This window comes from Lacerta agilis, chromosome 12, assembly GCF_009819535.1.
Source record: "Lacerta agilis isolate rLacAgi1 chromosome 12, rLacAgi1.pri, whole genome shotgun sequence".
Lineage (NCBI taxonomy): Eukaryota > Metazoa > Chordata > Lepidosauria > Squamata > Lacertidae > Lacerta > Lacerta agilis.
The window spans coordinates 35,053,602-35,078,928 of record NC_046323.1 but is presented as its reverse complement, the minus strand read 5'-3'; the positions used below and the strand labels follow the sequence as shown (position 1 = coordinate 35,078,928).

General features: G+C 42.2%; 1 protein-coding gene across 2 annotated transcripts in view; it reads left to right on the top strand.

Annotated features, from left to right (window-relative positions):
• The window catches only part of NEBL (nebulette), a 142,454-nt gene that overhangs the window by 28,071 nt on the left and 89,056 nt on the right, over window positions 1-25,327 (top strand). For both annotated transcript variants that reach the window (XM_033165665.1, XM_033165664.1), the window contains exon 3: window positions 23,635-23,719. In XM_033165665.1, the coding sequence (XP_033021556.1) occupies window positions 23,635-23,719 (85 nt within the window). The remainder of the gene's footprint in view (window positions 1-23,634; window positions 23,720-25,327) is intronic.

The following is a 25,327-nucleotide window of genomic DNA, read 5'->3' as shown; positions in this document are numbered from 1 at the left end:
GGTGCAAATGTACTAGCAGAGCAAATTTGGTTCTACTGCCATTGTGTTTGCACTGCACCAACTTCTTTGTCTTCCCCCACATCCTACCAGCCCCTTAGGATGAGGTCTCTTAGCTCTGCTATTAGGAAACCTTTATCTTTGGGGTGGGGAATGTGACCCTCAAGGCCTCTCTTACACACTCCCCAGGCCAACCCCCTCTCCTTAGTCGTACCCTCCTCAAGTGTGTTTGCCTGGCTGGGTTGTTTCCTTGAATTGCGATGATGCCTCTTGCTTGCCTGGATGGAGAATAACGAGGGGTCCGTGAGTGTGTGTAGATGTTATCTGTCAGGAGCCAGAGTCAGGTGTAGGTCAGCAATAAACAAACACTGATGCCAGTAAAGTTACCTCTTTATTCAAAGAAACCAAAACAGTGCAGGCCTAGTGATCGCAGCATCTCTTCTCAGTAGGTCTTGCCCCAATGAGGGAGTCGTGAGGACTGAAGGTCCCTGCCTTCCCACTGCTGCCTACTGGTTCCCCCCCCCCCCAAGCAGTTGGAGACTGAATCTATGTGCAAACCAATCTCTGCTCTGCTCTTTTCCTTTCTCTGCATGTTCTGGGATACCGGGGAGGGGGGAAAGGAGCTGGTTGCAGCAGGAGGGGCAGATTTCCTGGATTCTTCAGCAGCCTGCCCCCACTCCTCTTCAGCCTTTGATTCTTGACTGCCCTCTGCCACAGCCTTTTCCTGCTCACTAAACCCTGTTACCTCTTCAGCTTCCAACCCCCCCTACTGCAAGTCTGCTCCTCCTCCTTCCTCTGACCACACATTGTTGTCCCACCACCAATCCCCTGCTCTGAGCCTTCTTCCTTTGGGGGTTCACCAGCTGGTGTCTCACCACTCCTCTGGATCCAGCCATTCCATGACACTAATCTACTGTACAAAGGTAAGGCTGGCATTTATTGTTACACCCACTGCTGCCTCTAGTCCCACCCATCACTAGCATGTGATTCCTGCCTGCCCATAAAGGTTGGTCTTTGGAATGTGGTCCTTGGGCTGAAAAAGGTATCCCCCCTTTATGAAAGGCATATCCCTGAAAAACACTCACCCTACAACCCTATGAGAAACCTTCCTAACCCCCCCAACAACTAGGACTCTTACAAACTACTAAAAATGTTAAAAAACAGGGGTCTCTATGACATCTGGGGTGAGCAAAACCCAGGAGACACCAGCCATACAATCCAATCTGGACACCATGGTACAGTGTCCAGACTGGACAGCATTCTGCTCACACAGGGTTTGATCCCTTTAGTGGAATCAACAAACATAGGCAACATCAAAATCACAGATCATGCCCCAGTAGAAGTCACTATTAAAAGAGGAGAGGGAACCCAAACCACCGCATCATGGTCCTTCAGTCCCACCCTGACCACAAACAAACAAATTAGAGAGAGTCTCACAAAAATTCTCCAAAACTACTTCAAGGAAAATGATATAAATATAACAACCCCCCTCTTATGGGACACAATGAAAGCGGTCACCAGAGGAGCTTGCATAAAAGAGAAAGCACTCCTTAAAAAACAAACCTCCTCAAAAATTAACAAAATAAAACAAGACATTACTGTCCTCTCATCACGCTACAAACAAACAGGATCCAAAAAGCTCCTTCAACTTATAGAACAAAAAGGAGAGAAATAGACTCCCTAGAAATCAACAAAACAATGATAAACATTTTATACTCTAAACAGCGCTTTTATGAATATGGAGGGGAGAACTCCAGACTATTAGCAAATAGATGTAGGAAAAAAGCACTCAAAACAAGAATACACTGCATCACCAAAAAAGATGGCAACACAACATTCTCCCCCAAAGAAATAACTTCAGAATTTGCAGAATTCTACTCCAACCTATACACCTCCCATAACCCACCTGAGAAGGAAATCAGAAAATTCCTATCAGGACTGACCATGTCTACCTTAACCAATGAGGAACAGGAATTCATGGACAGTCCTATCATCCCAGAGGAAATAGACACGGTCCTCACAAACTTGAAACCACACAAAGCCCCAGGCCCAGATGGCTTCACAGCAGAATTCTATAAGAAATTCAAAGAACCCCTGATGCCCTACATGACACGCCTATTTAATGACATCATGAAAGGGGGCCCCATCCCCAAAACCTGGACCCACTCCAAAATAGTCACCATCCCAAAACCATTGAAGGACAGCCTCAAAGTAGAATCATACCGCCCGATCTCATTAATAAACCAAGACTACAAGATATTCACATCAATCTGGGCCAACCGCCTAAAAATCTTCTTATCCAAGTTAATAGCCCCAGACCAGACTGGATTTGTCCCTGGTCGCAATATTACAGACCCCATCAGGAAACTACTGAACCTAACCGAACACAGCAAGGCAACTAAACTTCCACTGACAATTATGTCCCTAGACATCCTCAAAGCCTTTGATTGCTTAGAGTGGAAATACCTATTAGCAGTACTAACTAGCATGAAATTTGGCCCCAACTTCCTACAAATCCTCAAACAAATATACTCCCAAGCCTCAGCAAAATGCAGAATTAACAATATGGACTCAAATACCATAGCAATCCAAAGGAAAACAAGGATGCCCACTGTCCCCCTTCCTATTTTTCTTGGCTCTAGAACCCCTAGCAATCTGAATCTGAACAGCCACAGACATCAAGGGGGTGGAAATAAAAGGCAGAACCTATAAATTAGGGCTTTTTGCAGACGACCTAATGGTCACAACACCAGATCCCTTAAACACAGCATCCTCCCTAATCAGAGAACTCAACACATTTGCAACCGTGTTGGGCCTACAAGTAAATTTTGCAAAATTGGAAGCCATATTCTTCAACACCCCCCCTCACATCCAAAGAGAACTCACTAATATCACCAAGATAAAACTCTGTCACACCAAGTTCAGATATCTAGGGGTACAAATAACCAAAAACCTCAATAAATTATACCTTCACAACTACAAACCCCTGTGGCAGCAAATACACAAAGACCTAAAGAGATGGAACAACACGAATTCCACTCTCTCAGACAAAATAGCCATGATCAAAATGATCACCCTTTCAAAACTAACCTACCTGTTCCAAACCCTCCCAATCTGGATTCCCCCAACCCAACTCCGCAAAAGGCAGAGAAAACTACACTCTTTTATCTTCTCACACAAAAAACCAAGAATAAGCACCAAATACCTGCACCTCCCCACCTCAGAAGGAGGATGGGGAATCCCCAACATAGAAGCATATTATAGTGCCAACCAAATACGCCATATAATGCCATATATACTAGAAGATGAGACAAAACAATGGATACACCTAGAGAGGGACACAATTGAAAATATCTGCACCATGGCATACCCACTCCTCCTAAACAATCGTAAGAAAAATTCCCACAACATTTAACAGATACACACAAACCATGTTCAAAGCATGGAAAACAGAAACAGGCAAACTATCCCCAACCCCATCCCCACTAATTCCCCTGGCCTACCATCCACTATTCCACCATGCAGCACAAAACCTCCAAATAAAAACCTGGCAATCCAAAGGCCTATATCGCCTAATCGACTTTTATAAAAATAACAAACCTTTGTCAACACAAGAAATACAGGACAAACTAGAAGACACCCAAATGCCCTGGTTAGCACAACACCAATTACATGCCCTCTTAAACAATCCAGCAGTAAAATCAACAGCAACTAGACCCCTGACAACCTTTGAAAACCTCATCCTAATGACAAAGGGACACGGCAAAGGGATGGTATCCGCAATATACAAAATACTACTCAAAAATCCCACAAACTCCCTAGACACAATCAAAAAACAATGGGAGGATGACATAGGATATGAAATCAACTCCACCCAATGGACCAGAATGTGGTCTAAACCCCCCCTTTAAATCCATATCAATGAAACTAACCTACAGGTGGTGCCAAACGCCAAGAAAATTAGTGCTAATATGCCCAGGAACCTCACCAAAATGCTGGAGAGGGTGCACCTCCACAGGCACATACCTCCACGTGGTGGGAGTGCCCCAAAATCCAACAATTCTGGACAACAACCATATGAGAAATATGTAAGATAACCAAGCAAGTGCTAGAAATCCCCCCAGAATTGGTCTTACTAAACATCTTCCAAGACAACAATGCCCACTTACACCACAAAGAACTCATAACCCATCTACTCTCAGCAGCCAGAAACATCATAACCAGACACTGGAGAGACCTGTCAGGAGTAAGCATGGACCAGTGGTACCAAGTAGAATGGGAAACAGCCCTACTAGAAAAACTAACCAGTAAGCTGAAACTGACACGGGGACAAATAGAAGAAGACGCCTTCACCCCAGTATGGTTCCCCTTCATCACACACACAGCCAAACAAGACAGTGACAAAAATCTGCCGACAGCATACAAATCAATATGGCTAACCTGATCAAAAACACTCACCCACCCCACTCACACAGGAAACCAAAGACCACCACAGCCAACCACAAATGAACAACCACACCCTACACCAACCCCGACCTCTCTCACCACCAAAGGAGCACAAGTGAACAACAGGGAACCTGCACAAACAACGCTGACACCAAACCCTACATATATTAAGTAAAATAGAAACATCGTCACCCCACCCCACCCGTCTCCCCATCCCACCCACCTCTTTTCCCCCTTTCTTCCCAATGTCTCAGCAAACGAAACTGATTTGTAAAAATGTTACATGGAAAAAATACAAGAGAGACATTGCACATACTTTTGTAAATCAAGAAAATCTTTAATAAAAAATATTTTTAAAAAGGTATTCCCTTCCTAGAAATGTGCTGGTTTTAAACATTTGTTAAGAGGTACAACCTTGGCATAATCTTCAGTGAAGGTGAACACATTGCCCGTGGAGGCGGAGTTCTAATCCAAGTGCAAGCAGCATCCTTAAGCTGCTGAGCCATACTTTCATGTGCATGCTTCCTTATCATCACCTCCAAAACCGTGCTTTTCAATGCAGCAGCAGTTAGCAAGTTCAGCTGCCAGCCACTGAGTGATGTAGAGGAGGCATGTGTGAATCAGCACTCTCTTGGCAGGAAGCAGCCTCATCCCAGGTCTGTGAACAGACTGAAAAGGGAGGGAGGAGAACCATATGGCATCACAAGTAAAGAGCTGAAAAGCCTAGGAACAGTAAAGCTATTTTCCCTCCCCTGATCTTTGGCATCATCAGTTGACACTTGCAGTAGGCTCCACTTCCCAGCCCATAAAAAAATAAAAAATAAAGCAGGACCTGAAAGAAGTTAGGAAGGACTTTTGTTCCTCCTAAAGTGTTTTCAAAATAGGGAGTGCTGAAATTCTTTAGTACTCCTAGTCATTCCTAGCATGCCATTGAGCCAAGTGCCTTTAAAAACTGAAGGTACAAAGCTGGAACCACCCTGCTAAAAATAGCATAGATATTACTACTGATGTTCTTAAAAACAAGTGGTTCTTGAAAAATGATACATTCGGTTATATTTATTATTTTTTAAAAGTAATTAATTTTGAAAAGAGCAAAAGGAAAACCTTGTTTTAAAAATAAATAGATTGTCCATTGAACTAATGGCATTATTCCGTCCTGTGACCTAAATTGTTTTGCTGGGGAGGAAACGCCTTTCCAGGAGGAAAGGTTACAGCTGCTTATCATTCTGTTGCACTTTACCATCTTACTGCAAAAAACAGCGAAGTGCTGTTTCTCTTTATATCGACTTAGTTGAGAGGAAACAATTACTGTGTTGTGACTTTGTTTTCCCAGTGTCCAGGGTGATAATTTAATAATGAGATGGCTATTATTAATATAGGCACAAGTTTGAAGCATTCATAAAGGCTTCCTGTAAATTGCAATAAAATACAGTATTGAAATTAAAATGTCAGATTTGTCACTTTCTTCTAAAATAAGGGCAAGAAGAAGAAAAAATCATTGCATTAAAGAGGCAGTATTTAATGGGATTTCCTGCACACAGAACCCAGTGTGTATTCAACCTCATCTTACAATTTTAAAGAGAACCTTGTAGACATTATCATCCTTGGAACATGTGAAATAGCCACAATCACAAGGTGAGCATATGTGCATCCTGTCCTTCTCAATCATAGTTCCATAACAAAAACAGTGGTATACATCTGCTTGCCTTCAATGGAGTTAGACTGCAGACCTCAGCATTTTGCTTCCTGAGGAACAGTTGAAATCTGGCAACAGCACCCTTCCCTATCAGAACTCTTCAGGCAGCTCTAGTCTGTGTGGAATAATTGCCATTGCAGTATGGGAGTTGCAGCCCTCAATGGGGGGGGTGTACCCCCCACTTACTCTGTTATTGATTGCCGTGCTTCACAACCATTGGCCAGAGGAGTATTGTTCCTACCAGATGTGCAGAGATCAGGTAGCACAAGGGACAAATAGGGTTCCACTCATAAATTTTGTGGTATGGTTCCTGTCTAAGTAAATCGCTCAGGCACCAGATGGGCATTGTGTAGACTTGCCTGCTTCATGGTGCTGCCTTTACTGTACCTTTAGACTGCTTGCCCTGACAGGTATACTGTAGCTTGCAAAGGAAGGCACCAGCATATGGAAGTAACATTAATTTGCAGACTAAAACAGTACTTGTTCATTAGCAAAATGCCAGTCATTGTAGCAGGTGGTGTGTGTGTGTGTGTGTGTGTGTGTGTGAGAGAGAGAGAGAGAGAGAGAGAGAGAGAGAGAGAGAGAGAGAGAGAATGAATATAGAGAGGGAGTGCTTGTGTATTGCAAGGATCCCTGTAGGGGCTGCATATCTCTATATGCATACCGGTATGTATACATTGTATCCCAGTGGCTATTGGGCCACCCATAGTTGGTGGTGGAAAGTAGACAGACATTCCCTTACAATATTATTTTCAAAAGTAGCTCTGCTTCCCCACAAATGTGAAGGATGTCTGTCATTTGCTCCTGTCGGAAAGGGTCAATTTGAGGTAAAAGGGTGAACAGATTTGATGGAAGCTGTACATGTTTCCCTGTCCAGGGTGGCATCAACAATTGAGAATAAGCTGAGGTGTTGACTAGCCCAAGCAGGGGTGCCAACTTGAAATTTTTTTTTGAGGGGGGGGAGGTAAGCCCCACCCTGCATAATCGATCACAAGACGCTGCGCAAGCACACCAATTGAATGGCAGCACTCATCAAATTGAGGAATGCCTGACCCCCTCAAATATTTTATTGGGGTGTGTGTGAAGGGACCTTGGCCCCTAGGAGTTGTCTGCAATGAGCCCAAGACATCTAATGGTGCCTCCTATCATGGTTTGAATCAGCAGCTCTGTGCTTTTTATTGCATGGGGCTAAATATGATCACATGATCAGTCCTGTGGATCAAACTGCTACCGAAAGGACAGCAATTCCTAACTTGCAAAAGAGCTTTCACACAACCTCCTTTATTTGCTCTGGATGTTTCCAGAATATTTTAACTGGTTTTAATGTTAGGCAGATAGTACGCCTTCTTGAAATCCTACCTGTTTGTCATATCACTACTTCTGTCAAAGGATTTTTCTGTTTGATTTATCCCAGGGAGCATTGAAATGTGAAGTAATCACTATGGAAACAGAATATTTATCTAAGCTGATTACAGTTTAAGTGTATAGAATAGGACTTATGTGGCTGATTCATTAGTCAGTAGGATTTTTAACATGCTGGAGAAAAGTGAAAAAGCTTGTAAGTTTGGGGTGATGCAGTATAGCGTAGGATAAACCACTAATGCTACATCTTCTACAACACATGACTTGCTCAGCAGGTAGGGGCAGGGCTGAGGTGCCAGTGGTCTTCATTAATAAATGCAAAGTAACAGATTAATTAGTTAACAAAATGAAATTAAAATGCTGGTTTATGGTTGCATAGAACAGCATTGAAATTAGCTGTATTATGTAAGGTATTTTTAATCAGCAAAACTAATTGCATTATTTCAATTGATATGTGGGATCTAAACAGAGGTAGATATATCCTTGGGTGGGTGGGAGGCTGCTCAGCACTGGGCAGCCTCCCTCCAGAATAAAGCTTTGAAGGTGTGGATGACAGGAGCCAGCACTAATCACACAAAGCAAGTTGGAATTAACTCTTTATTAGTAAAAACAGGATCTGCACAGGAGTGTCAGGCCTAATGAGCATAGCAACTCATCTCCGGCAGGTCTTGCCATCATGAAGCAGTTACTGAGACTGACAGCTGCCTAAGTTCTCTCCTCTCCAGGGTTTTCCCGAAGCAACTGGCGATTGCGCCTGCATGAAGCCAACCTTTCCTCTGCCCTTTTCATGCCTCTCCTGGTTCTGGGAGACCAGGACAGTGGGGAGTTTTTTTGCAGCAGGAGAGGGATACATCTGCACCTTTTCACCAGCTGGACTCATCTCTTCCTCTTAGTCCCCCTTGGCACACCTATTGAAATTAAAGAACACAACTAACTTAGGGTCTACTCTGAGGAGGACTTCATTAGCTACAACTTATAATGACTAGATGGAATGGAAACCATTCAGGGGCACAAGGAGTCCAATGGAGTTGGTATTTTAGCACAGCTGATGAAATGAAACCTCCTTCCAACTCTCTCACCACTGCTGCAGCTTGTTGGAGTGGCTGTTGGTCTCAGATGACAGTGCTTAAGCATTGGTTGTGTTAAAAGCCCAGGGTAATGGAAAGTGAGAATACGAATTAAGAAGCAAAGAAACAATACATTAAAATTAAAATAACAGCAGGAGCAGTAAAGTAGGAGTGCAATAGAGTGCTGCTTCCTTCCTGTAAATGGTGCCTTTTTCCTTTCCCTTTCTACGCTATCCCCCCTCCCTCCCCAGCCCCCAGCCCCAGCTGGACCAGTCTTTTCCTGGTTGATTGGCAATCCTGCTTCTCACACTCACTTGTTAAAAATGAGTAGTAGAGACATATTGGCTTTTGACCAATGTGAAAAATTAATGGACCAAAACATTGTTGGCTGTGTACGATGAACTGCTGAGTGAATCTTATTCAGTTGGATAGTAGCTGTTAGCACTATTGCTAAGGGGGGGGGGGAATGAAACCCATTGAGAGTTTACTGTAAATGTGTGTGAAGTAGTGTTCTGTTTCCATGAAACTGTAATGCTGCTGATGACTACTTGCATTGTTGAAACAATGCCCAGTAGGGAAGCTCATGCAGTAGACAGTGAAGCAACTGCTGGAATAAATGGCCAATAGTAGGAAACCTCTACCCCCAACCACAATTCTTCACATATGGATTGATTGTGTTACTATTTCTTTTAAATGCAGTTCCATCAAGGTACATGGCACCTCAGTGTTTTATAGACAGTGTTTTATACTGTTATAAAGGAGCACAATCTTAAAGTGACAAGGAGGGAACAGAGAGATTTGTTTTACAGATGCTAATGGAAACTTGCATGTATTAAAGTTCATAAGCATTCCCTCTGTGGATCAACTGGGCAGATGAATCACCTGCTAATAGTACCTCTTGTCTTGATTGAGTTTCCACCCAGGGTGGAAGACGCATTGAACTGAATGAGACCTACTTCTAAGTAGCATTTCTACAGCATATTTTATAGCAACAAGATTTACACAAAAAAATAAAAAGCATTGTAAATCTACTCCAGGAGTCAGGGGTAGGGGTGGAACTAGTGACTTGTTGCTTGTACTGTACAGTTCTTAAGAAACTAGTTTAGTTCCAGTCTTGTCTTTTATTTGCCTTTTGTTGTTTTTTAATAGTGATGCTAACTTTATTGTTTATGATTGCTGTTTTTAATTGTAAGCCATCCTGAAAATCTCCAGACTGAAGAATGGGATATAAATATTGTAATAAAAAATCGACAAGAATGTTATTTGGCTCCAATGATTTCATGGACCCTTCATTAGGACCTGCGACAGCCATAAGCACATATATGGCAGTGGCCTCCAACTCTTTTCTGGCAAGGGGTTTTGTTTGTTTGTTTGTTTGTTTTATTGAAGAAAGCTTAGAGATCGCAGAGGAGCAAATGTTAGGCACAATAATGAATGGTTAAATAAAATATTTGGTAAATATATAAATGTGTAACTAATGCACTTTGCAAGGGGTTGGTTAGAATTGAAAAATACAGTAATCGGTTCTCCAGCCAAACTCGTAGATTGTCATTGTGGGGTAGTTTTATACCTATAGATTGTGTTGAATAAAATATGGATTTGTATAGATGTATACCTAAACAGCATAGGCACTGTATCCTAGGCATTTCTTTATATGACATTTTTAGAAGAGTATATGTCAGAATTGGGGTGGCTGTGTGTCCTAGGCTTACTTTATTTGAGGGGCTGTTTGGTTGATATAAAAAAACTATAAGAGAGCCAGTGTGGCGTAATGGTTAGGGTGTTGGACACCAGGGTATGAATCCCCACTCAGCTATGGAGCTCACTGGGTTACCTTGGTTCAGTCTCTGTTTCTGAGCTTAACCCATCTCTCAGGGTTTTTTGTGAGGATGAAATGGGGAGCAGAGAACCATGTGTACCATATTGAGCTCCTGCGGGGTGGTGGTGGTGGTGGTGTATAAATGTAATAAATATTAAGGGAGAGCAGGGTGCTTGAAGTTTCCCAGAATTTGGAGCAGGCACATAGTTCACCTGGCCATAGTCTTCCATACAATGGTCTTCCTATTTAAATTATTTCTAAATTTGTATTGCCCCCTCTCTCACTTAGCATATACACATTTTATACAAATCTGTATTCTCTTCTGCCTTCTTTTTTGGATGTGCAAATGACTATCCTAGCCAGGTTCCATAGACTACTACTTAATATTGAAAACAACAACAAGGCTGCTTTTATTATATATTATTTGCATTTATATAGCAGCTACTTTGTTTCTGAAAAACTGCTGATTTGGCATTCTCATCTCTGGTAAATTGGGAAGCATTAATAGCAATGCTAAATATGTAGGCCTACTCTGAGTAACTGACATTGGCTATCAGCCATAGGTTTTATAATATTTTTAAGGCCTCTGGCAACTGAGTACATTTTGACTAGGGCTGCACTTATTGAGTTTGCAATCTGCCTTGAGTCTCTGGAATGGAGAAAGACGAGATCAAAATTAAATAATATTTAATGCACCGTTAAAATGATATAAAAAGAAATGTTGTGCAGAGGCATTTGTTAGCAAGAAATATATAAAATAAGCTTATTGCTTGCAAACCAATGGTGTCAAGATGGCTTTCTGTATCTGTCACATTCAGTAACTGATACGCATTCTAGCTCATGGGTGCTATATTGCTTTTGACATGGAGAATCCCCTAGGTTTCTTGTGGAAGCCAGAATCTTTTTGTATGCTTGTTTGTTTGACCTTATTTCCTACCAGTAGGTAGCCTTTGGTGCTGAGATAGGATTGATAATTTGTGGTCTGATGAGGTCACATATACATTATTTTTCTTCCTGTTGTTCGTTCTGTCTCTTCTCTACCCTTCCCCTTATATTAGAAATGAATAATAGTAGAAACTGAGACAAAAAATGATGTGTTGTATGCTAAGGCGATATAAAGAATCCTTCCGTATTCAGCTAGTTGGTCTTGAACGTATGCCCAAGTTCTGTACCTAGTTGGATTCAGCATTGTGGCGATGGACCACTCTTGCTTATGTTACTCCTATGCAGAAGGAGAGCTCGTTCGCTCCCTCTCTCCCTTTCTCCATGCTGTTGCTCTTTCCTAGTAGAGAGGGACAAAGATCTATGGAGTGTTGTGTATTAAATAAGATATTCTGTCAGCCGGGTAGAGTAATGTCATTGGTTAATTTAAAGAGTACAATCACAATCCACAGCCTGATTGGGTCCCGCCGGAAAGTTTGAATATTATTGGTTCCCGCTAAAATGTATCTTTTCCCTCTGTCCCAATGTGTCTATAAATAGAGCTTTCCCTACCCCCTATTCCCCAGTCTTGTCCTAACCTTACAATAAAGAGCTGTTCACTAAGAAGTATTGCTGGACTTATTGCTACCAGAACCCACGACACAACATGGACCACTATACAGCTTGCCTCATGAAGCCAGGGAGGGAGTGGGGGAGATGAATGGTGATGTCACCAAGAGGCTCATTTTCCTAGGGGAAAATGGCAGTACCACATTGTGCATTAGATCTTTAAAAACTAGAAGCATTCCAGATCAAAAGGAAAGACTGGAAGGATTTTGGAAGCTTTTATTTGACTTCGTAACAAATATTTTAAAATTGGCAAATGATTAAGGAAACTCTACTAATACCAAAATATGTGGAGAATCAAGAATACCTAAACACCAGAAAGCCTTTGAGGACAAGCAGTTCTGGAATGAGCTGTCTCCCTTTTATGCCCTAGCTGGCCCTCGGTATATCTGTCATTGGGTAACTGGGGCGCTGAGATGAACAATTTAATATTAAAGGGAAGCCCAAGAAACTTCATGTGACAAAGAGTGGTCTACAAATTGGAGAAATAAATAAATAATTTTTTGTTGTGCTTAACTCCATTTTGGGGGGTGAGGGGGGAAGGTATTACTTGAGAGACGAGTATTCAGACTATATCAGTTGAATCATAGGAATTAAATATCTGGGTTTTTTGGTACAATCTGAAACGACAGTTGTTAGAGGTAACTCAGTGCATTTAAATTGGAAAAGCTGGCTGAAATAATTAACTGGTAACTCTAAAAAAGCCAAGTGCACATGCAAATGTAAAACTTGGATATCAGATCTGTGACACTCCCCTAGGGACTCTTATGATGCATTAATCAATGAATGGCATGTACTGATCTATAAATCTATTCTTGCCCTAACTGGCAGGGAGAGAATGTGTATTTGATGTGATTAACTGTTCCAAGTACACAGTGTACCATAGAATTGCTTTATGCAAAATAAGGAGTTGATGTTTCATTGTATAGGAGATGTCACTTGGAAGTAATCACAGTTTAGAAAAGCAGGCCTGTCCTTTTACACAAAACATGTGTGGCTTGATTTCCTGTTTCTGCCAGTTTATTTAATGACACCAGATCTTCAAATAGACAGAGGCAATGATAGGGAATTGCTTTTGCCTGAAACAATCCTTCCCCAAAATATTTGTTTTTTTCTAAATGAAGAATGAGAATGGCTCAGAACATGGATAGTGTTCCCAAATCTTTACTAATTCTTCCATCATATAATGGTGTCACTCATGCAAAAATATAAATGCTGCCAGTGTTAGAACAGGAGCAGAGAGAGCTGTGCGGTGAGTCATTAGACTGCCAAGTTTGACAAGGTCACACACCTCCAAATTTCACTCATTGTCAGATTTCCATTCTTGCTGTGGGAATAGCAATAGGCATCACAGATATTCTTCGCTCTGAGTGTCCAAGGGTCAAGAAAATGTTGTGGCATAGATATCTGTATCTTTCGTTTTGGAAATTTCCATTTTGAAGTTAACCCCCAAGTTCTGTCCAAAGAAAATTACTGATATACACATGTACATTCCTAAACTCTTTATGTATTTTGCTTTCAGACCTTTTTGCAGCCATGGGTTTGCCCTATTGTAATGGGAAAACAGCCAGCCTTGCAACAAACCATGCCAATTTTGTTTTGCTTAGTCCTCCATATGGGTGGGGTAGAAATAATAAATTATTATTAAAATTATTATTATTATTATTATTATTATTATTATTATTATTATTAACAACAACAAAACAGAAATAAAACAACTTTCAGTTTTAACATGTTGTGTTAAGGGCTTGCTATATTTGCTCAGGTTCCAAAATACCAAGAAAATGCAACTCTTAAGGACTGTACCCTTAACAGATGCATTATTTAGGCAATATGGTCATATTATTGTATCTTATCTGGTGGTGAGTTCAGGCTTCACCACTGTTTTGCAGTTGGATGGCACAGGGGTAGACCTAAGGTTCAGGTATAGACATTTTTCGGTTCAGGTATAGACACATAGAGTTTATGCAACTGAAGCTACTATTTCACTTTCCAAGTACCCAGCTGGCGATCAATACCATCTACGTATAATCATAAGAGTTGGAAGGGACCTTGAAGATCATCTAGGAGTTGAATCTCCTAGAGCCCTCCCACCTTCTTCCCACAGCTAGAGAAGCACCAACTAGGCTTTAGGTAGGGGTGGGAAGAACTCTGGGACCCTGTCAGAACCCTCACGCCTCCTTCCCCCAAACCAGCTCCTACCTTACCCGGCTATGGGGAGGCAGCGCAAGGGCTGGGGGAATGGTGTCAAATGTTGCTGAGGGCTGCCAAGAAAGGCCTCGAGAGTTGCATATTGGACCACCCTGCTGTAATTGCATAGATTGTTAGATTGTTAGCTCCTTGGAGACAAAATAACTGATCTCCCTCTTCTCTTTTTCCTTCCATTCTCTTTCCCTGGTATGCTTTCTATTTTGTAAGAGTCTCTCTGTGTTTGTGTGTATATGCATGTATATGAATGATTTGAATTGATTTAGGAGACAATAAATTCTATGAAAAGGAGAATAAAAATGTAATAAAAACAAAAACAAAAACTGATTCCTGCTGCTCACAGCCCACAGGATAGAGTATGACACAGCTAATCAAATAAATAGAAAATAAATAATAAAACTTGGTAGCTGCAGTTTATGGACTCTGTTACAAGTGCCCAGGAGTTCTTAATGTAAAAGCAACTCTTCCCAGCCACAGGCTTATTGCGGGAACTTGCAAGGTGACCTTTTGAAAGGTTTTATGAGAATACAATTTAATGGAGCGTTGGCATTAGCGCCAGTCTGGGAATGTCAGCTGGCTGAACTGAGCTTTCTGAACTTCCAGAAGGCCAGCATCATTCTCTAGAACAGTCTACTGCTAGTTTAGAAAGTGGGTGACACCCTTTTAAAGCAACTGTTTCTCATTTGGTAAACTTTCCTTTGTGTTGAGCACAACAGGAGTTTGACTAGTACATGCACCGAAAAGATATACTGCTACACGTTTTATTGTCTATAATGAATGATATGGACAGCATACTTTGAAACAATCTTAGGGGTAGCATGTTCCAGTTCTGTGAAGCTTGGGGACACCTTCTGCACCAATATTTTCTATGAAGCTTTTGGCACAGTTCCCTCATCATCCTCTTTTACTGTCACTAAGACTAAGGATGAGATGGTTGGACAGTGTTCTCGAAGCTACTAACATGAGTTTGGCCAAACTGCGAGAGGCAGTGAAGGATAGGTGTGCCTGGCGTGCTCTGGTCCATGGGGTCATGAAGAGTCGGACACGACTGAACGACTGAACAACAAGACTAAGGATCAGCCGTAGCTCAGTAGTAGGGCACATGCTTTGCATGCAGAACGTCCCAGGTTGAGTCTGTGGTATCTCCAGGTAGGGATGGGAAGAACTCCTGCTTGAAGCCTTGGGGAGCCACTGCCGGTCCGTGTTGGTAAGACTAGGTTAGATGGACCAGTGGTGTGAGGAAGCTTCCTACCTCAGACTAGATGCTATTCTAAAGGTGTATCTGAATTCTGCACATGGATTTTTCTAGGTCTTATTAAAAACACCCCAACCCCAAACCAGTAGTTATGCGGCTCTGATCCAGATTGGGGCCACTGAAAACTTTTACTTTCAAAGCTGCAGAAGGTGATTTTGAGTGAGGATTGGGGACCTGTTGTGCCGCCTACTTTCCATGTACTGACACCAAGTAGACTGACATTTAAAGCTCACTCCAACACTGGGGATGGGACAGAATTCCACACCACACCTGTGGGCAGGAAGTCTAACTCAGTGGTAAGGTGTCTGTGCGACGAACCTCCACTTCAGACTCTCCCCTCGTTACTAACTGGGGTCTTCTCTTTCCTCAACCCCTTCTGTTCTCTCATCTCCTTTGGCCTCTCTTGCTTTTCTTAAATGAGCCATTTCCTTCACAGGATTATATCATCTCAACTACACCAAACTCTGGCATGTGGGTTACAGATTCAAATCGCGACGCTGCCACCAATTAATGCGACGAACCTCCACTTCAGACTCTCCCCTCGTTACTAAGTGAATTTTTAATCAGGTGTTCTGGGTCAAATTACAATGCACCCCACCTGTCCCTCTGAGGTCCGTCTGTTATTTCACTTCCCTTTTATTAATAATCTGGGAATTTCTTAGTATCGGGAGTTTTCCTGTCCAGCGGCCGTGGACGGTTATATCCTCTGCTCTGGGCTTCAGGGGTTAACCTCTCCTTTGCCTACAGTTCGGGGTCTCTCTTTATTAGATCCCCTCACTATATCAGTTAGCTAAGCCCTCTTAGCAACTCTGTGGCAATACCAGGGTTTCCGCCCTCTAGCCCCTCCTAAGGGAACTCCATGACACAAACTATCCTCCTTCAGTTTAGTTTTGTCCTTTCCCTGAGTTCACCTCCTCAAGAGCCTATATAACTCGCTGGACCAAATGAACGACAATATTTTCTTAGCTCAACAATAAGAGGTCTTTATTTCTTACAGAACATAATGGTTTCAGTGATGGTTCATAAGCTTAGTTTCATAACAGTGTAAACTCTTTCTTTCAGTAACATATACACATCTTCAACGACCCTAACCTAACCTAACCTAAAACTAACCTGGCCCCACACCCTCCTTCTTCCAGTCACCACTCTCTCTCTAACGGCTGCTCCCTCCTTTTAAAGAGCGGAATGTCCCGCCTCCCAAGGGGTATATGCCACTCAAACTGGGGTGCCCATTAACTCCTAAAACACCGTGAGTTTCTGAACATCCCTTAACTTCTCTGTGTTCTGCCACCGCTGCTTCCCATCCCCAGCAGCAACTGTAGCTGCTTCAATCTGCCTAATGGTAGGGCTGGCCCTGTCTGTTTCCTTTTGGTAAATTAAGCAATATAAAAAGAGATGTGGAGAAACCCAAGCATGGGATTCAAATATGCAGTTAAAGTCATTGAACTAAATGCCTATTCTTCTTCCCCTGTTTACTTTCTACCCTCTTAGAGATGTGCAATAATTCTTTGTGTGCTGCTATTCTGTCCATTTAATTGAAAAGACTTCAATTATTTTTGTTTTTTGTTTATTCACTTTGTCACTCACATTTGTGTTCTTTACCCTGTTTTTAAAAATGCAATTTGGTGGTGGTAGCAGAACAGGTTTATGTGACTGTTCCTTGTGGCTGCATATTCTAGATGAACTGGATGTTTCATTACTCTAGGTCATCTTGTTGAAAAAGGTGCCCATCACACGAAAAAGCTTCAAGCAGCTGCAGGGGCCGTGTCCCCCCCCCTCAGAATGTGCTGGAATGATGTGACGTAAAGGATGCATTGGACAATGGCTGTTAAACTCAATTGAATGGCATCAAAGTTTGCTTCAAAATAGCACAATCTGGTTTACATTGCTAATTTAGAAAAACAAACCAGAATTGTATCCACTCACAGGCTGCTCTTTATCAGCATAACAGTTGTGGTTTATAAATTGCAGATTATGTATTCCTTTAGAAATAGCATATCAAATGTGAATTATTAAAACAACACGGTGTCTGTTAACTATGGAAATGTAACCTCCCCTCTTCAAAGAAAATCAAGGAAAGACACTTCTATGGATGACATAACCAGCAGGATTAGACAGTCCTTTTCTGGAATGACAAGCACACAAAACATGGGCCTTTAGGTGAGGGTAGTAAGTAAAACCACATTCATAAGCTGCTTACACATCTGTAGGCCTACACACAAAAGCACACCACCACTACCAGAACTCTTGCAATTGCTCCATACAGTGAAGTGAGGGAGTCTAGTCCATAGTAACACTGATGTCTGCATTCGTGTTTTTGGCCCAACATGAAGTCTTGTCTCTCTTGCAAGAAACACCGGTGTGTATGACAACAAATAGTGGATGAACCAGTCTTATGAGATGCTGTGCTATGGAATTAGGCAGTATTTTTAAATTGAAATACTGTCTTAAAAGCACCATGTTTAGTGGTTTACATATTTTATTAAATATGGGATACAGAGAAAAATCACAAGAGATGAAAGTAGGTGGGATAATTAGCTTTCCTTTTTATGAATATTTAGTTGCAACATTTAAATTTTAGCATATAAGTAAAAGCAAACAAGGTAACTATTTCTGTTGTGTCCGGTGCTGATTCTTTTTTTTTTTTAATAGAGTGGGCATGCTTTGCAACCTTTCATTTGCTCTGTCACTACAAAAAGCAGCCTCGATTCTAACATGGTGTTTGCATATTCCGCTTCTGAAAAAGAGAGAGAGAGAGGTATATTTGTTTATTTAATTCTGCAGAATTATAACCTCCCTCTCATCCTGCTTATTCTCAATCTAATTAAACAAGGGTTAGGTGCTAATTATTTGCTGCTAGTTGTCTAGTGTTGTGTACACAGCATCCTCTGGTTTCAAAACTCATCTTACAAATTTTCTACTATCAGAAATATTTTGATAGTGAACTTCAAAGAGCAGAGCACACAGCAGAAAGCACATCAGTTGAACTTCAAAGAGAAATTCTAACTTTAAAGAGAGCTTCATGTCCAGCACACAGCAAAATAAAAACTGCCCAAGCTTTTTCTTTACAAAGCTAGGGCATAATATAGTAGGGCAGAGGTTTTCAACCTTTTGGAGTCCGCACGCAGCTCCCTTGACAAACTACCGGTATATTCTTTCTGCAGCACCCCTGTGGGGCTCAGGAGCCCAGTTATGTCACCCCTTGCTTGCAGAGCCGGCAGCCACTCACTCCTTTTCGAACACCCTCCCTTGTGGAGTGTTCCCTCAGCCTCCTCTCTGCTCCACTCTCCATGGGAGTCCTTTGGGGAGCTGCAGCTGCCGCTCTTGGTGTCTGAGCTGCCTCCCCCACCCCAAAGAGAAGTGCCTTCTCACACTGCCCCACAGGGACCTGGGAAGCACCCCCTGGCTAGCCCCAGAGGCACCATTCACCTGGGGAGCTTGTAGCCAGAGCTGCTGCAATAAACAGCTGTGCAAGGGAGGCAGAGACGTGAGAGGGCATCAGAGGAAGGTAGGGAAGGAATGAGGGACAGAGGCCAGTGTTGTCCACGGCACCCCAACCATCATTCAAGGCACCCTAGGGTGCCACGGCACACTGATTGAAAACCACTGTACTGTAGTAGGGCATTTTGGAAGTGCAACAGCAGAGTTGGTTTGGTTTGCAATCTAAGAGTTAATTCTGTTCTCAGTGTTAGTCAAGTACCCAAAAGGGTGTGTATGGAGATGTTGCTTAGTAACCAGTCAGAGTGGCATCAACTTGACAGAGGTTGCATGCGTTTTGATTTGCTGTGTAGTTCTTAGGGAGTTTCCCCATATATTTGGTTGAATGTCTTCCTGCTATACACTGTTATTGTAAGGCCAAATAAACATTTAATACTTGCAACACTCTTTACTAACAGAAGTAGTGAAGGACATAGGTTTTTCTCTTTGCAGTTGTTTTCTGGAGGATTGCTTCATTCGTTACGTTTGCCTACATATTAGTTCCAATAATATTTAGAAGTCATCTAAGTGTTGCCTCCCCGACCAGAAGCCAACCTTTGTGTGGCTTCCAAATCTTACAAAAACATTTACATTTACTTGCATAATTTAAGAAGTGGCTGAATCAAAAATAGTTTGAGGACTGCCACTGTTTTCTTTCCAGTTTTTCAAAACCGATTTCTTTGAAATACCAGATTTGCAAGATCCTACCTTTTCATAAAGTTGAGGAGGGAAAACTGCAGAAATTGGATGTACATGCATATCAGCCATGTTGCATGTTACCTCATTGTGCATGCAGAGAGTTGGGAAAGCATAAGTTCCTATCTGACATATTCTGCACCAGTTCATCTGCCTACATAGGGTTAGAGTCGGGCACAATATCAAATAATGTTCCTTTTATTGTTTTTCAGTCAGTGCACCATCCTGAAAAAAGCTGGGTCTCTATCTCTTTCTCCATAGGTAGAGTTTTCGTGGCAGTCTGTGGCTGTTGGATGAGAGAAGCCATGCTTTTGTCTCTTCCAGTACTGGACTTGTGGATGTGCTGTTTTCACTGTAAGGCAGACACAAAATGTGGCTGGGTCATAGAACTGTAGAGTTGGAAGGGACCCCGAGGATCATCTAGCCCAACCCCTTGCCATGCAGGACTATGCAGCTGTCTCATAAGGGGATCGAACCTGCAACCTTGGCATTATCAGCACCACGCTCTTAACTATCTGAGCTATCCGGGCTGACCACCATTGTACCATTTCTGTTTGTGTTACATCACTAGATTATTTCCAGTTGTTGAACTATAGACAGCATGGAACTTTCACATTTGTCTATAGTAAATAATGCTCCAATTATTCTACAGGGACACTGTACTGCAGCGCGTACATTGATGTGAGGTTGAATTTGTTTGCTTGCAACAAATATGTGATGACTAATTGGGATGCCAGGAGGCAAAAAGGGAGGAAAAAAACAACACAAAACTTGACACCTAAATGTCATACAGCTTTTACATTAGCAAATTGAGTCTCTGTTCTTTCCGACTGGAGCTTAAGATCCTGAGAAGATTTATAAATAAAGCCCTGACAGTGCTCTTGCTTCAACAAACAAGTATGTGTGGCAAACTGTTTTCTTTCATTTTTTAATATAGGTAATTCAGAAAAGAACTGTGAGCAGGTGGGAGTGGGGAACCTATAAAAACTGTCAGTTCACACGTTTGTGAATGTGTGATGCTGTACAACCAGAACATGACTCAGTATTTAACATTTAATGTGTGACAGGCGTATAATGTTTCAAACTGAGGAAGAGATGCTGAGTAGGTTGCTGTTCTTTGTAGCACATCTTTTGCTGAGTACATTTTCCACTTATGTAAGCCAATATGCTGACACTACTCCCCTTTGGGGGAGGTGGAGGGCCTGTGTAATGCCAGGAACCCTTTGTATACTGCTCAATAGGGGTGGCTCAGTCTGCATGCAAAATGAGGAGGTGATCAAGCTAGTGAAGCTTTGTGACCTGTTTACTCACCAGGAATGAAAGGTTACTTGCCCCAAACCACATCATTCATACCATGTAGCATAAGGTTACCAGATGTCCCCATTTCCCGGGGACAGTCCCCAGATTTACAAATCAGTCCCCATACAAAATCCATTGAAGTTGAAAAGTGTCCCTGGATTCATTGAAAAAAATCTGGTAACCTTAATATAGCAATCATTCTAGGTAGTACAAGCCAAACCCTAGTAGGTTTTTATCCTCATTCAGATGGCACTAGCTATGTGAGCAAGTAAACCCTGGGTTTAAAAGCTTATGGGAACAGTACAGATTTCCTTTAACTTTGTACATATTTGCTTCTGTCTCTCTCTGCCCTGCCCCCGATTTACATGGTTGTGTCTATTTTCTAGCATTTCCACTCATCCTTTCATGAACAACACCCCCCTACCCCCATCCCATCCCCTGCTCATTCATATCCTTAGAGATACTTTTAAGATTCACTAGTACATTAGCTCCTGAAGTAAAATCCCATGGGTGCATATTATGGCTGCAACTGTTACCTGATTCATCAGTTAGCCCAGCCTTTCCCAAGTTGTTTAGACTTCAACTCCCATCAGCCCTAGTCATTACATCTGTGCTGGCTGAGGCTAATGGGAGTTGTAGTCCTAAACTTCTGGAGAATACCAGGTTGGGAAAGGCTGAATTAACATTTTAACTCAGGGGTTGGCAAGGTTTACTTTGCCTGGGCCAGTTCAGTCCAGCGGAGATCCATCTATGGGCCGGATCGCACGTGCTCTCGCGATTTCTGGTGTCTGCATCTGTGCTGCGGAAGTGATGACGCACACTGTGCTGTGCCAGTTTAGTGCAGCATGCGGGGACTCGCTGAGCAGACGGATCAGTTTGGGGCCGGCTCGGGGGGCGGTTAAACGACCCCCATGGGCCGCTTGTGGCCCATGGGCCTTAGGTTGCCTACCCTTGTTTTAACTGATTCAGAAGTCCCAAATTAAGTAGGTAGAATTTTTTTAAAATAATGGTTAATTGTAATGCAAGAACCTGGAGGAAGTGTGTGTGTGTGTGTGTGTGTGTGTGTGAGAGAGAGAGAGAGAGAGGGAGAGAGATATTCTTCTAAAATGATGCCTGCTATAACATGTGCTTGCATGCTTTTGAAAACAAGTCACCCATGTTCAAATTCTCTTGAGTAGCAAGAACCCAGGGGGGCAGCATGTATTCAGGTTCATTTTCCCTTGAACGAGTTTACTGGAGGCTTAACTGGTGGTTTTGTAATGGTTGTTGTATATTTACAAAATTATGGTTTGAGCATTTTGCTTTCTCAGTCCTGGAAACAAAACTAATAAGCAAGCCAAGGCTCAGGTCAGTTAATCAGTGTTTCGTTTTCAAGCTAAAAGGCACACCTACCAGCAGAACCAAGATCCAAAATATAGGCTGTAGCTCATGAGATTACTCCAGCAGCAGGAAATAAGGGTCATCACCTGTCAAAGGCAGATTCACAAGAAATGGGTAAATACTGTAAAGGGGAGGATGGCACCCAAGAGGCACCAAGGCAGATAGAATGGCCAGACCTTGGTGAAAGCAAGAAACTAGAAACAGGAGTTGGTAGCAACTGAAGAGAGGTGGGCATTTTAGTGGGAGACTCACAAAGGTTGCCTGGATAGAAAAACCTGAACAGACTACTTCCTACTGATTAACCTGCAGCGTTTTTACTTGAAGCAACCGGTAGTCCTTGCCTGGATTGCTGCATGCCAATCAGCACTCAATGGGTTGCCATAGTCATCTTGCAGTGAGAAAAAGCTGCCTTTAAATCTCCCCGCCCCACCCTCCCCACCCGATAGCATAGCTCTCCGATAATCTCAAGATGTCTAAGCTGTTATAGAATCTGAATCAGTTTGTTTGACTGGAAGGTCTGTCCCTTTTCCACTCGCTTCCCCAGAGAACCCCAAGGGCTGAGCAACTGTTACGTTGGAGATTTCTTGTTCAAGCCCTGGACCTCTGGCAACAATCCATAGATTCCACAGTGAAGAAGTGTGTATATTGTATTGATGCTGCATCAGTATTCTAAAGAAGGGGTATGTTTTTAAATGAAGGCATTTCATGTTCTGTACAAGTTTGAAAATGAAGAATAACCACACTAAGATCTAAAGAGTCATAAATATTTTATTTTTGAAGATATGGGCCAAACCTAGCTGTTCCTTTCTCCTGTGCAGCAGTGTTCTTTGCAAGAACTAAGAACTCTGGAGTCCCTTGTTCATGCACAGATACACAATTTGCTCTATATCATAGGCTGCTACACAGGAGCCAGTGTCCCTACAGTCCTCTGTATAGAGACCACTGGAGGCAAGTTGCAATTCGAGGAAAGGAAACTTCAGTTTGCAAGTCCCCTTGAGATTGAAGCACAGCTGATAACACAATGCTCATAACATACATTCTGAGGCCCTACTAAGCCATGTCAGTTTTAAGATTCCCCATAGTATTACCTCCAAAATGTGTATGATTCAAACAGAAAGGACAGTGAGAAAGTAGTTTTATATTTGCATATATACATAGGTGAGGATGCAACTAAAAACCTAACTAAAACATATATCTTGCAATAAACCTATTTATTTTTTAACCAGTTACGTAAAACTTCAAATTTAGTGGGGGGTTTTTATCTAAAAAAAGAGGACTGTCATAATCTGCGGCCTTAAGCTGTAGCTTACTTTGTTTGTGCATAAATCCAGTGCCAAACATACTTATCTCCAAAGTAATTCCATTACTATTTTTCTGCTTCTAGACACTACCCAAAGCAGTCCTTTACTACAGTGGCAGACACACCTGAAAACCTTCGATTGAAACAACAAAGTGAATTGCAAAGTCAGGTAAGCTGTGAATTCTTTTGCCTATGCGATGAACATTATTCTTAGCAATTGGGATCCATTATTCTAAAATAAAGGTGCAATGGTGTGAGCACCAAGGGTTAATTCAAACAACACACATTGCTGTTTTTCCTCTCATGCATCCTATCTTGATGTTCCAAGATAGACAGACATATTCGTGTGAGTAATAAGAATTTGAATTTACTGGTTGGGGCGGGGGGTAGAGCTCTATTCAATTATTTGTAATACCCTTTTTGTTGTTGTTTTGATAATGGAAACACCTTTGACTACTTGGGGTAGGTCCAAGCTGAGGAGGGTCCTGCTCATAGCCATCTATGAGTATTTAAGGTGCCATTTGACTTTCCCCAGTGCCAGGTGCTCCAATTCCTGGGAAGAGTGGCCTTTCCACCTGAGGAGGGATGCTAGGACCTTCCTTGGTTGAAGCAGTCATTTCTCGGGTGGAGGATCCTTTCCTGCTGCTGACCCACTGATTGCACTCTTGGTGGGGCGTCAAGGGAAGGAGGAGGGAGAAGCACCAATATCAACCACCTTGGGTCTGATGATCAGCAGGAGGTTGCCTGGTTGTGGGTCACCTGGTTGCACTGGGAGTTGCCTTGCTGACGGTTATGCATGACAGAGCCTTCTCAGTGGTAGCTCCCTGGAGAATTTGGAGTATGGCGATACATTAATATTTGGCTTTCTTGAAGTCCTACTAAAAAGATCTAACAGCTTTTGGCCTAATGAAAAGTGGTGCCCTGATCAGGAGAATCATGGTCTGCCTAAATCTGTGATCGTATCTGTGATCGAGGGGAAGGCCTTCTGTTCGCTCTAATTCAGCCTTCCCCAACCTGGGGCCCTCCAGTTTTTTGGAAATACAACTCCCGTCAGTTGCAGCCAGCACAGCCATGGTAACTGTGGAGACCAACAGCTGGGCAAAGTTTGCCTTAATGACTCCCAACTGCTGCTTGCCTGCATATTTGTATGCATATATAAAAGAATGCACCAGTGAGATGGGGGAGCAGAACTATGCTGAGCCTCCAGGAATCTGCATGTCAGTGCTGTGCCTGCAGTGGACTAAATTGCGTCACATGTTTGCATCTAAGAATTCATATTCTCCTGACTTCATAAATAATAGCAAATGAAGTATTTGCTTGTTTATTCAATTATTTCACCTATAGCATCAGTTACAGTTTAATTTTTAATGATTTGGCGTACTAGGCTCATAAATAATTGACTGCATTTTATGCACTATGCAGAAAGTGCTTCATTGCCTAACACAATCTAAATTTCACATCTGCATTACTCTTTGATCAAGTCCTGTAAATCTCAAAGTACAGCCTAAGTTGCTTATTCCTTTGACTAGGATGAAACTAGTCATGAACACTAGTTGCATCCTAGTGAAAGGTTTTGTTTTGTTTTACAAGGAATTCGAGCAGAGCAGGGGAAAAAGATGGCACACAGATGTTCACGAACTTTCACATGTTCACTAAAGGCAGTGAAATAAGTTTATGTGTGGTAATCTATCTAAATCATCTTTTGTTGTGTTCCTTTTTTAGCCTTGCAGATAATATTATCTTAATGAGGTACAGGATGGTATTCAGCTAAGTTTTA